The following is a 12,982-nucleotide window of genomic DNA, read 5'->3' on the forward strand; positions in this document are numbered from 1 at the left end:
TGCATTCCAAGGAATGAGGTGAATCCTTCAAGCTAAGACCTCTACCCCATAAAAGCCCCCTCTTTATCTTCTCTAATGACTTTTTCTAAAGTGCCAAATCGAGGCACTTTGTAGTTGCTATTGGTGGATAACAAGAATGAGAGCATTCTAGCCCAAGGGCAGGCTTGAAACTTCTCTCTTAGCTTCTCACAAAACCATTTTGTATCTCTATCTCAAGGTAAGCCCTAGCCGTAGGGGAGCACCCAAATATCTAACCACCACTTGCCCTCTAATGTATTTAACTGGTAGCTCCTCTAGCTGCCCCAAGTTTCATCCTAGAATATATCAACAAGGCAAAAGTCTAGAGAAAATACAAAACAAAGTAGACAAATCATAAACAAGTCTCTCTCTCTCTCTCTCTCTCTCTCTCTCTCTCTCTCTATCTCTAGGATAGACATGACCATGATATCATCCATAAACAATTGTACCACAAAATATTTCTCAAAGACAATGTTCAACCTTGGATATACCTTCCTCCACTCTTGTCCTAATCAACCGAGTCAAAAAGCAACCTTTAACCTTGAATATAGCCGTCCCCCACTCTTCTCCGAATTAACTAGCTACCATCCCCAAACCAAAATACAGATGAGATATGCACTGTTGCTTGATAGATTGTGTCAACCTTAAGCTCCCTAACACTACCCCCTACAAGCAATGTAGAGCAAAAGCATTAGCAAATAATGTCTTAAACATCCTTAAAAAGGCTCCACCAAACCCTAACCATTCTAGCACATGAACAACAGAGTCCCATCGAATTCTATCTGTGCTTTGTCCAAGTCAAGACCAAGAAAAATACCTGTACATGCCCTTGTGTAGGCCTTAATCTTGCCCTGCACATGTGAGCCTCTACTACTACAGCACCCACCATGAGATGCCTCTCCTCTTGGGTCCATGCTACTATCCTCTACTCCGCCTTATGCTCCTGCAGATCAGCTAGATACCTTTGTCTCTTCTTTTGATGTGAGGTGCTGCCTGTTTGGCAGCCCCTTCTCTTTCTTTTCTCTTTTTCTGATCTCTTCCCCATAGCAGCCATAGTGCTACCCATGTGGCTTTCTCTCAGACACTAGGTTCACCCCCCCCATGCTCTCCTCATATGGGAGCTTACAGATGTGGAGATGACCTTTCCAACAATCCAAGGATATAAATTTAGATTTTTGTTGTTCTAAAGTACACAGAAAATAAAAGAGGCTTGCTCAACAAGGTAGTTTACCCGTACTCTACCGAGCATATGTTATGGGATTTTCTAGTCTCCATGGAAAATGAGAAATCCCAAGTCCAGTTGTTCTAAGAGTGGAGAGGCTGTGGAGTTAGTTGGCTAATTTTGGGACCTCATTAAGCATAACTATTTGCAATGGCAAGATTTGAATTCCAGTTTAGTCAAACTATTCCCTACACATTAAAGCTGCTTGAAAGTTGGTGACTGATGCTCTATCATAATGCTAAACTTCTTTTGCTTACATTGCCAAAGCAACTGCGAATCATGGAAATTTGGATGATTCTGGTTTATAGGGACTAGAAATGGCTTCATCAAGGAAGGGATATCTTTGAGAATATCTTAAATGTCTCTTCCACACTCAACTTTGTGTGTAGCTCTGTGAAGAGGTACCTAGATCTCGATTCATCCTCCTCGATCCATCATTATGTCCATTCCTCATGTCTAGAGACCCCCTCGATCCTACTACGTGTAATCTATGGGTCAAACTCTGGCATCTTTCGTCCCTGCATTGAAATCTCCTTGGAGGAAAGGATCGACATGCTTCTCCAATGTGCCCTAACCCTACGTTGACACTACGTGATAAACAAGCATCCATGAAATGGGTGTATGAAATTGAGAAACTATCTAACTACAATTGCTGTCTTGGTTGACTAAAATGGAAATGTTATCGCTAGGGAAAAGGGGCCAGTAAAGAGGCAGGTGCCTTTAAAATGTCATCAATCCCTCCAATAGGGAGGCAGGTGCACCCAATGCTCTTCATAGAAAAAGATGATGTGTCAAGCCCTCCTTTCACCATTTCTTGGACACACAGTGCCTTAGTACTGGTCCTCACCTTACCTAAGCAGTGACACTCATAGATTTCTATCTTTTACAATTTTTTTCAAAAGTTTGAAAATAAAAATTATCTCCCTATTATGACCCGATGACAGAGATAGCTTCAAATGTGAACTCTGATTTTAGGAAGGCCATTTCTGCTATGGATTAGTGCTAAATTAGTTAGCCCTCCATAGTACTGGCCCCCTTACCCTATATGGGACGTCCCGAATGGTACCTTCATGTTGTTCACAAGGCTTCAATAGTCTTTTGACAAACTCCAAGGACCTATCTAATATCATACGACAGTACTATGATGACTGAGAGAGGGTGACCGAACTGCATGGGACATGAACTGCGTCAAGTCTAGAAAAACTGATGCCCTGTGAGGAGACGAAAAGAAAATGCACGCATTTGAGAATGGAAACATAGAATGAAGTGGAAGTCGGAGTATCTTTATTGAGGGAGATGGACGTTCATATAGAACGTATACATTCTGGGGTGGCGTTGGTATGCATGAGAGAGCTGTAAGTGTTTTCGTCAACTAATGTAAACATAAGAGGATTACAGTTTGGAGTGTGGACGTCCAGCTTGCAATCCCTCTACTCATGATACTTCATCTAGTGCATGGAGGCAAAGGAGGCCTCGAGTTGCATCAATGTTGAGGTGGATATTTTGAAAGCTTCACTCAACACAGCCAGAGAAATTCCTGACCCGAACAACGTCATCGGAAGCGCTACCGTGCCGGGGCTCGCACTGCTGAATGATGCGAGCGCAAATGCCATTGTGTCCGCAGTGGGATTCATTTGGAAGTGCACCAGACCCTTGGGGAAGACGAAGAGATCGCCCTTCTGCAACGTTTGGTTGTACATCTTGTTGGTGGTGTCGACGAGGCCGACCGTGAGAGTGCCGTCTATGACGAAGAGTAACTCTGTAGCCCGAGGGTGAGTGTGGGGAGGGTTAAGGGACCCGGGCTGGAATTGCAGCAACGCTGCAGAGATGCCAAGGCCGTTGAGGGCTGGGAAGGCGTCGGCGAATGCTTTGATAGGCTTGAAATTACCCGTGGTTGCCTTCGGACCTCCTCGGAATCCAGTGAAGGTAAAGAAGTTTCCGTCGAGGGTGCTTGCATTCACGCCAGCGGGCACAGAGAAGTCCGTGAGGATGTCAGGGTCGGTGGCGAGCACAAGTTGTCCTGCACAAAGCAGGATAGGCAGGACGAATGCGTAGATGGGCATTGAGATGGTTGATCGGGCCATCGTGACAGGCTTACGGTGAGGGGGTCGCCTGCATGCAACGAAAAAGTATGCCAGGTGTGTAAGACTTGCAACAGTTCAAAAATAAATTTTCATCTCTATTATAAACTTCGAGCGCGCGCGCGCTCTCTCTCTCTCTCTTTTACAAGCACACTCACATACACACAGTACCGTCCGCCTTAAGGAGGTGGAGTTTTTTAGCTGTATCGTCAAGTCATTGAATCTTATGTTTTGAACTTCCAACATCAAACATGTTAATTTCAAGGATGCAACCACGTTAGACAATCACAAACTCTATGGGAAACAAACAGAGGTGAGTATAAAGAAAAAAAGGTCCATCAAAGAGGATGACACACATTAGGAACATCAGTTGTCCAAGTCTGTGCACTTCAATCTCGGCTGTGTAGTGACAACCTACAACTAGTTTTGCTTAACGCCACATCTCCTTCATGATTCCGTCCTGGTTTTCTTTCCTCTTTCGGAGACAGGAATCATGTCACAGCGTAGGCAACTTTTCCAATTCACAATAATGCAACAATTTTCCATGGATAAACAGACGCAATATCTACACGGGGCTGTGCTTAAAAGAGCTTACGTTCGCGTACAGTTGCTCGAAGTTTGAAGAGCCCAAGGTCAGACAAAGTGAGAATTCTACGTAAACGGGGTTGCTGTAATGAAAAGGCCACACTGCACCTATATATCCACCGAAAAGACCTCGAACACATCGAAGAACTCTTTTGCATTGCCGGCCTGAGTGGAGGATTGCATCTTCCGCGACGTTGAAGCGTGCCATGTGGAGAACAAGTCCAAAATGGAAGCGGCAAGGCCTGCGGCCGTTCTAAAGGCGTTTAGCTAATCGTATCGAATACGGGGTTGTCGACGTTGTCACGGGGATGATGATGTATCCCCGCAATCGAACGATGATTGGAGCCGTCCAAGGCTTGGGTCATTTTTGCCTCCAATAAAGAATGAAGAAGAACACTCAGCCACTTGTTATGAATCTAAGCCCTTTATCTCCCTTGATTTTGTTTGATGTAAAAGCTAAGCTTTTGACTAAAGCACTAAAAACATACAGGTGCTTTTCACAATAAAAAGACTATATAAACTTTTCAAACCTATTAGATGCTTTTCACAATAAAAAGACTATATAAACGTTTCAAACCTATTTGATTTGAAGAGATGGTCTACTTGATTTGCAAGTTTGGGCTTATTGGCATGTGAAGCTTTAGCGAGCCTCCGATGACCTTATGCTCTACTTCCATAAGCCTAAAAGTTCGACTTAATATAGTGGTGATCAAACTTCCATTTTTTCGAGGTTGGAGAGACGCGCTAAGTGGATAGTGAGAATGTTACGTGCTCTACTTCGGACTTCCTCTAATGATAGTTGTCTTTTTGTGCTATCTAGAGTCTACTAAACGATATGAGAATGTTGGAATCATTCCGCTCAAGGATACACACAGATCCGCTCAGGCAAGTTTTCAGGATATTGTCTCTCGGTGTTCGACTACGATTACTACTATTGACATTCAGGTAATATGCTAGTTTTTAATCCATTCGCGAGACTTATCCTCGGTGCTAATATTCTCGACGTTTATATTCTTGGCATTATCTCGGTACCCAAGGAAGGGCTCGTTTCCTCAGATTATAATTCTTTGGGGAAGGAAGCATGCCGCCTACCGGCCCACACTATGTGTGGTTATAATAATTATATATTATATATTATAATATAAATTATTTCAATTATTGGTCCATTCAAAATTTTTTGTTTTTAATCTGAATTCTTACAACATTCCTCTCGTTTAATGCATGTTATCGATGCGAAGGAGCAAGGAAATCCAAGATGGATGCAAGATTGAAGGATGACTACATCGTTATTCATATGGTTGTCGTCCATGTGACAATATTGTAAAAACTGCAACGAGGATTGATGTGACAATTCATGTATTTATTGGACTTCAACTTTCAAAATATGGACATCACAAAATCAATAATAAATCACCTCCCTTGACATTTTCATGGAGGATCCGTAACTAACGAATCCTGTGTCGCGTCTCATGTCCACTATTTTACTCATTCTCTTTTTTTCTTAAACAATTAATAAAATAGTAGGATTCAGCTTCAATTTCGAGCTAGTAGTTACTTGCTCCACGATGGAAAGACTGCCTCTCGCAAGTCTAGTTCCATTATATCATCCTTCACACTCTCTCTAGATGTAAAAATAATATTTACTTTAGCACCCATCAAAATACAGCCCTTGAGACATCTAAGAAAAGCTCAAGGTCTTGATAGAGGACTACAATGACAGAGTGAGCTCACTTGTAGAAAGGGCTGATAACCGTAAAAAATATGAGGTGTTGACATATAGAAGCAACTTCTGATGATGGGATGTTAGCTAGAAGATAGTCAATTGTTAGCTAGAGAGACTCCTTGCTTGATGCAAAAGCTTGAGGGAAAGGAAAAGTCAGGTCGACGAAAAGTAGAGAACCGGATTAAGTTTGTATGGGAATAGATCATATCTTGCATATAGGAAGTTGATAAATTAAAGTGAAGGTCAAGTAGGGTAAGCAGGGTTAATGACAAGCCATAAGGAGATGAGATCCCATGTAATCATTGCAAACAAAGAGAAGACGAGCTTTCTATACTAAGAATTAGAGTGCTTTTCAACCTGGATTGGTGGAAAAGATTTTATGAAAAGAAAAGTAAAACCAAAAGCACAAGGAAGAACAAATTACACCAACTTATAAGACTAGCATCTCCTCCTTGGAATATTTCTCATGGAAGGACAAGACATAAACCTTGTAATGCCTGCCCTCCATAAAATACCCATATCTATTTGTATAACTAAAAATAAAAAGAAACCAGATTTGTGACAAGTAGTCTTTCCATCATGGAGCAAGTAACTACTAGCTTGAAATTGAAGCTGAATTCTTCTATTTTATCAATTGTTTAGAAAAAAAGAGAATGAGTAAAGTAGTGGACATGAGATGTGACACAGGGTCCGTTAGGACCCGATCCTCTGTGCAAATGTTAGGGGTGGTGATTTATTATTGATTTTGTAATGTCCATAATTTGGAAGTTAAAGTCCAACAAATGCATGAATAAGGCGATACAATAGCTGATCCTCATTGTAGTATTTATAATATTGTCACATGAAGACTGTATTAGGAAAAGTGATACATGGCATGAATTTGTGTACAACACCTCATTCATGAGTATATATATAAGTTATTATGTGTAATTTGTGGCTTCAAATCCTGTATCATTGCTTTTATTTTAGTTTTATTATACAAAAATTAACATGTCTTTCCATTTTCATTGTTTTTTTTTTGGGCTATACAGATTGATATTAAGGCCCACAAAACCTTTAGAGATACAAGAAATCCTTCGCATTGTTTCCTTAATTGATTTCACATGCATATATATCCCATTTTTTCTTTACTTATTATTCATTAAGGTCGTTAAGAAATTACTAGAATAAGAATCTACCACACATAGTATGAGATACAAAAGCATCAAAAAAACAAATTGAACACCAATAATCATGAAGCAACAATATCATATTATAGAAGAGGCATAAACATGCCTAAAAATCATATTCAATGAACAAATCCTCTCATGGAATTACATTTTTGTTGTGGTTGTTACAATGTATCCAATGTCATTCGAGGTTGCTACTATGTCATGCTTCCATTGTGGCAAGCATGGAACATTCCCAGCCTTTCTACACAATTTTTGGAGCTATTAATATAACCAACCACATTAGAATTCTCAACATCTCCTATAATCATTACTCTATATTCCCTCTGGTTATACTTCATGATCCTCACAAAACAAGTACTTCTTTAGCCTTGGATTGTGTTGCACCAAATCCTTCCACGCATGGAACTCATATCATGTTCCATAGTATGGAAACAAATCCACACCTCTAAATGGATAAACAGTCCTTTTTTTGCACCTGGAATTGTTGAGTCTTGTACTGAGTATAAATGGCCATTGTATTTGAATTGCACTCCAATAAGTATTGGAAGATTTTGTGGCCATATTTGTGACTTGCTTGGATTCAAATATGTTGAAGATATCCTTGGCATTAGCCTAGACTCTCGTTTTGTTGACTCGCTTAGGCAATTATTTTGCTAATTTCTTTTAGCATGAACTTTGAATGGCATGAAAAATGATGTCCCAACATTCTTATCTAAAAACTCCATCCCGTTAGTGCTCTGATTGATTGGATTTGATTTATCATTGCTTTGATTTGTTGTTTCATTTGTGAAAGTATCTTTCTCGTTTGATGGATTTGGTGTCTCGTTTGTTCGGTTTGTCATCTCATTCTAAGTATCCATTGAATTCATGTACATGGACACATTGTTAGTATTATTGCCAAGCATGTATACATGAATTTATCAATACATCAATCCATGAATAGTAGTAAACTCGAACATAATAAAGAAGAAAATTGATAACAATATTTACAATGTATGTATAACTCAAACACAATTCCTCAAGCTTGATTCACATAAACACGGAAACATGGATGATTGATTATAAGCATTGCAATATCTTTTGTGTACATATTTGAAATCTTTTGTGTACATATTTATGTGTCCAAGAATATGTGTTTTTGTGTGAATTTATAGAAACCGTATCAAATCGACTCAAGTTTGGTTTGATACTATAGAATGTATGCTTTTCTTTGTGTGTTTGTGTGTGTCACATCATAATGTAAGAATGTCTGCAGTTCACTACCACTTTCAAAATTACCCAAGCTCATTTTCAAATCTTATGTGTGTGTTTAGGTGTCCAACAATATTTGTAGATCCAAATCGATGACTTATATCCACACAAATGCACAAACATGGATGGTAGATGATATGCATTGAATTATCTAAAATTTGTGTATTTGTAAAAACTATATCAAAGTGACCCATGTTCGATTTTGATACTACAAAATTTGTGTCTTGCTTTGACTTTTTGTGTATTTATTGGTCCAAGAATGTGTTTTTGTGTGAATGTGTGTATCTTTAGAAACCATATCAAATTGACCCAAGTTCGATATGATAAGGTTTCTAGAGATACACACACATAAAATTTCAAAATTTCCTTTTAAATTTCAAATTCATGTTTCATCAACTTGCAAATCGACCTGAGGTCGATTTATAATTTTGAGAGTTCAAAATTAAAATTAAAAATTTAAAGTTAATTCTAATTTTACAATTCAAATTTCAAAATTTTCTTTCAAACCTAGAATTTCCAATATCAAATCTGAAGTGTGGAGAGAGAGCAATAGAGACAGATATGAAAAGAGAGAGAGAGAGAGAGAGAGAGAGAGAGAGAGAGAAAGAGCACTTCTTCTCTTGAGCTCACTCAAAGTTGGTTTCTTTGGCTACCATGGTGGTGTCATATCAGTTGCTCTACTTTCCTGTTGCTAGAAGATTGCCGGCATGCATTCACGTTTAGTAAGTACACAAAAATGTTTGCATCACATGGATGCTTCTATACGTATATTTATATGTATTTTTATTTCCCTTTGTTCTATCCATTTAAACCTGTATTCATGTATTTAGTTGTCCTTATGATTTTCTATATATTTATGGTCGAACATCAATTGCTACTTATATATTAATTTTTTTTGAGTTTCCTTCTTTTAATTTAATAATTGGTTTATCTTATTAAATCAAGTGCCTTAGCTAAACACTTTGGTCTTTTTAATAGTCTCATAGTATAACTATCTTAAAACCATTTTTTCATTATGGGTGCAATTTTTATTGTGGTGATTAGGATGTGGCCTTGAACTACAACCTATATTTTTTAATGAAGTAAAAGGAGGTTTTAATAGCATTGCTACCGGACTACTACTCTTTTTAGGTTACTTAAGATTTTCCTGGTAGTATTTGCTATTGTTCTTTTTAATTCCCTTTCAAGCGCCTACATTGGGCCCTTTTTATTTCATGTACTTTATGAAAATTTGTGCAATTTGCTTAGTATCTTAATAGTGCTACCAACAAGCAATTATTTAATTGTGTAATTAATCATTTCATGGACTATACACTTGTCTTGTCCCCTTAGAAGTTTTATTCATTTTCCTACTTGTAAGTTATTTATTCTCTTTTCATCTTTTTTGACCGTTAAGTATAGATCGTGGGTGTGTTGTACCCCCCATCATCATCATCTTCATTATTCTCATCATCTCTATGTTACTTAGTTTTAATAAATAAGTAGGAGACAATTCGCTTTTCTATAAGGGTGTGGACTACACCCCTTGGAATTGGCTCACATAAAGAGATACACCATCCCTTGGTATCTTATTTAAAGAAAAGTATCTGCAGTTCTTGTTCACTAGTACCCACTGGTGGAGAATAGTAGGTTAAGTGTTTCCATCTTATAGTTTAGGTCTTAGCCTAGGTTAGGAGTCCCTTTAGGGTCCCCAAAGACTGGACAGGTAAGCAGGGAAGGCAGCCTGCAAAGGCTGCCCAAAAACTCCCCTGGCAAATCTCATCATTTTCTCCAATGTTGCTTCCATGTTCGCATTGTTGCTAGCCATCTTTCACCTACATAAACATGATTCAACTAGAGTAACTAAATGTAAGTATCAAATAAAAGCATACATAAGGAAAAAATATTTTTTAAAAAATCATATAACAACACATACCGTATACTTTTTCATATTCTTTGAATGATGTTATCTAATCGCCATGCAACTCTGATTGTCACATGATAACTGCGTAGGCTTCTTCTGCACTGCACCCATGTCCCCTAAAATCCTCCTCAAACACACTGCCTCGCAAGAAGCAAAGCATGTTGATTTGTACTCAGCCTCAGTAGAAGAAAGAGCAATTGTCGGTTGCTTCTTGCTGACCCATGACACAGCTCCAGATCCAAGTGAGAAATAGTAACCTGTCACTGATCCTCACTGATCTCCTATTGTCCATGTCTCTTGCCCAATCTGAGTCACAGAATTCGGTCAAGATGTTTCCCTTAGTATAGGTGATGCCATAATCAAGTGTGCCTTTGATGTATTTCAGCACCTGCATCCCTGCCCTCCAATGGTTCTCCTGGGGCTTATTGGAAAACCTGCTTAGTACACCAGTTGCAAAGCTGATGTTCGACCGCGTGTTGCACAAGTAAATCAAATCGCCAACAAGTCTTCTATACTTCGCTTCGTCCACCAGTGGTGATGAATCCTCGTTTGAGAGCTTCACGTCATTCTCCATAGGGGTGCCAACTGTCTTGCACTCAGCCATGCCAAATGCCTTCAGTATCTCTCTAGCATACTTCAACTATGAAAGAAGATCTGTTTTGGCTCTTGCCAACAAACTTCAATCCCCAGACAGAAATGCATCAGTCCAAGGTCTGTTATTTCAAACTCTTTTCCTAGCAAATGCTTTGTCTGCGAGATCTTCTCTTCATGGTTTCCTGTTATGACAAGGTTGTCCACATAAAGGACCACGATCATACACCTACCTCCTTCTCTGAAGATATACAAATTTGCATCCGATGGGCTCCTCCTGAACCTGTTTTGCATAAAGTAGGCATCAATCCACTGGTACCACGCTTGTGAGGCCTGTTTCAGCCCGTAAAGTGCCTTCTTCAGTTTACAGACTTTACCTTCTGAATTGGGGATCATAAAACCTGGTGGTTGTTCCACGTATACCTCCTCCTTGATATCTCCATTTAGAAAGGCAGATTTTACATCCATCTGAAACACGGGCCAACTTCCCTAGGCTGCTAAAGCCAAAACACTGCGAATTGTGGTTAGTCGAGTTGTGGGAGCAAAAGTATCTTGATAATCAAAACCATGTACCTATGTGAATCATTTTGCCATGAGCCGAGCCTTGTACTTATCCAACGTGCCGTCGGACTTGTACTTGGTCTTGTACACCCACTTGGTGTCGATTACCTTGTGTTTTGGTGGTCGATCCACAAGGTCCCAAGTGTTGTTCTTCATTATGGAGCCATACTCCGACTGCATACCCTCCATCCACCTATCATCACCCTGTGCCTCTTCAAGACACTTGGGTTCATTAGCACAGATCACCTCTATCATCAAAGCATAGTTGACCAAGTGTTCCTATGCCCTTCTCTGCTCCTCTAATCTCTTGGACCGGTGGTGTTCGGATGGTTCCTCCTCAATGGCTGGAGGTTCTCTGCCATCCAAAAGCTACTTTACCCACTTCAGGAATGGCCATTGCTATTGTGGTTCAGCAGGCTCTTCTTCCTCTTCTTTATCTTGAATCCTCCTGAGCACTATTAGGGAAGTTCGGTTTGCTGTTGGTGGTTGTACTATATGGATATCCTAGTCCTGGTTGGGAAGGAAGATCCTCCTCCATTTGATGTGGCTGTTCTGAGAAGACCACATCGTGACTTATAATTACCTTCTTGGTAATAGGGTTATAGAGACGGTACCCTTCGCCTCTTCACTGTAGCCCAAGAAAATACATTTTCGGCTCTTTGGTTTCCATTTGGTCCTATTAGCATCAGGAACATGCACAAAACAGTCACATCCAAAAACTCTGAAATGTGCAGCTGAAGGTTTCTTACTAGAAAAGGCCTACAGTGGAGTCATCCTGTTCACAGCCTTCGTGTAGCTACGATTCAGAATGTAAACTGCCATGTTACATGCTTCAGCCTAGAAAGACTTTGGCAAATCTTTCCCTTTCATCATACTCCTGCCCATTTCACAGATGATGTGCATCTTGCATTTTGCTACTCCATTTTGCTGTGATGTATGTGGCGGGGGTTTTTGCCTCTTGATCCTGTGCCTTTTGTAGTAACTTTCGAATTTACTTGATGTGAACTCTCCACCTCTATCTGATCTCAACTTCTTCACCTTCCTCCCCATTTCTTTCTCGACCATTACATGCCATTCTTTGAACTTACTAAAAGCCTCATCTTTAGTCTTTAGGAATATATCCATATCCTTCTACTATAGTCGTCGATTAGTGTCATAAAGTAGTAGGAACCACCCAAAACTTCTGTCTCCATCTTTGTGTAGAGGTTTGTGTGAACTAGCTCTAGAGGAGCCTTTGCCCTGCTGGCCTCTTTAGGAAAGTGCTGCCAATGTTGCTTGCCCATCATGCAAGCTTCACATACATTGGGTAGATCTGTAATTTCTGGTAGGTCTGCAATCATTCCACTTTTATGCATCTCCTTTAAAGAACTAAGGTTTAGATGACCAAACCTCTCATGCCACAACTTAGTGTTGTTCACATCTGCTCAAGCACTGAAAGCTGAGAGTTCATAGATGTTGTTGTGCCGTGTACCTTTACCAATGACCTTCCCTTGAAGATCCAAAATCTATGCACCATTCTTATCGAATTGAACTTTGAGGTCCCAATTCGTGATCGCAAAAACGGACAACAAGTTCCTCTTGATATCTGGCACATAAAGAACATCGGACAACTATTTTACAACTCCATCTGACTTGAGAGCAATCGTACCTTTTCCTTTTGCTGGACATTTTGCATCATTTTCAACTGCTACCAAGATGTCATTCAATACCGGATGTAGAGAGGTATACCAGTCCTTCCGACTGGTCATGTGGTGTGATGCACCATTGTCAATAATCCAAGGTTCATCCACAGGTACATGAACTACCTCCATGCAAATCTCCTCAATTGCTACAAATAGCTCTACTGGTATTGCCTGTGCACTGTTGCTGGACTCT

At 39.8% G+C, this 12,982-nt stretch overlaps 1 protein-coding gene across 1 annotated transcript; it reads right to left on the bottom strand.

Moving 5' to 3' along the window:
• Positions 1 to 2,688: 2,688 nt before the first annotated feature.
• Positions 2,689 to 3,324, bottom strand: LOC147890741 (germin-like protein 9-3). Its single transcript, XM_087389814.1, has one exon. It carries the CDS (start codon positions 3,322 to 3,324, stop codon positions 2,689 to 2,691), a length of 636 nt encoding a protein of 211 aa, XP_087245940.1.
• Positions 3,325 to 12,982: the final 9,658 nt, after the last annotated feature.

Source organism: Dipteris shenzhenensis, chromosome 18, assembly GCF_047967505.1.
Source record: "Dipteris shenzhenensis isolate YYH24624 ecotype China chromosome 18, Dip_SZ_1.0, whole genome shotgun sequence".
Lineage (NCBI taxonomy): Eukaryota > Viridiplantae > Streptophyta > Polypodiopsida > Gleicheniales > Dipteridaceae > Dipteris > Dipteris shenzhenensis.

Bases quoted from the DNA above. Each gene is read 5' to 3' on its own strand.
- LOC147890741 (XM_087389814.1), bottom strand. From the start codon at position 3,324: ATGGCCCGATCAACCATCTCAATGCCCATCTACGCATTCGTCCTGCCT.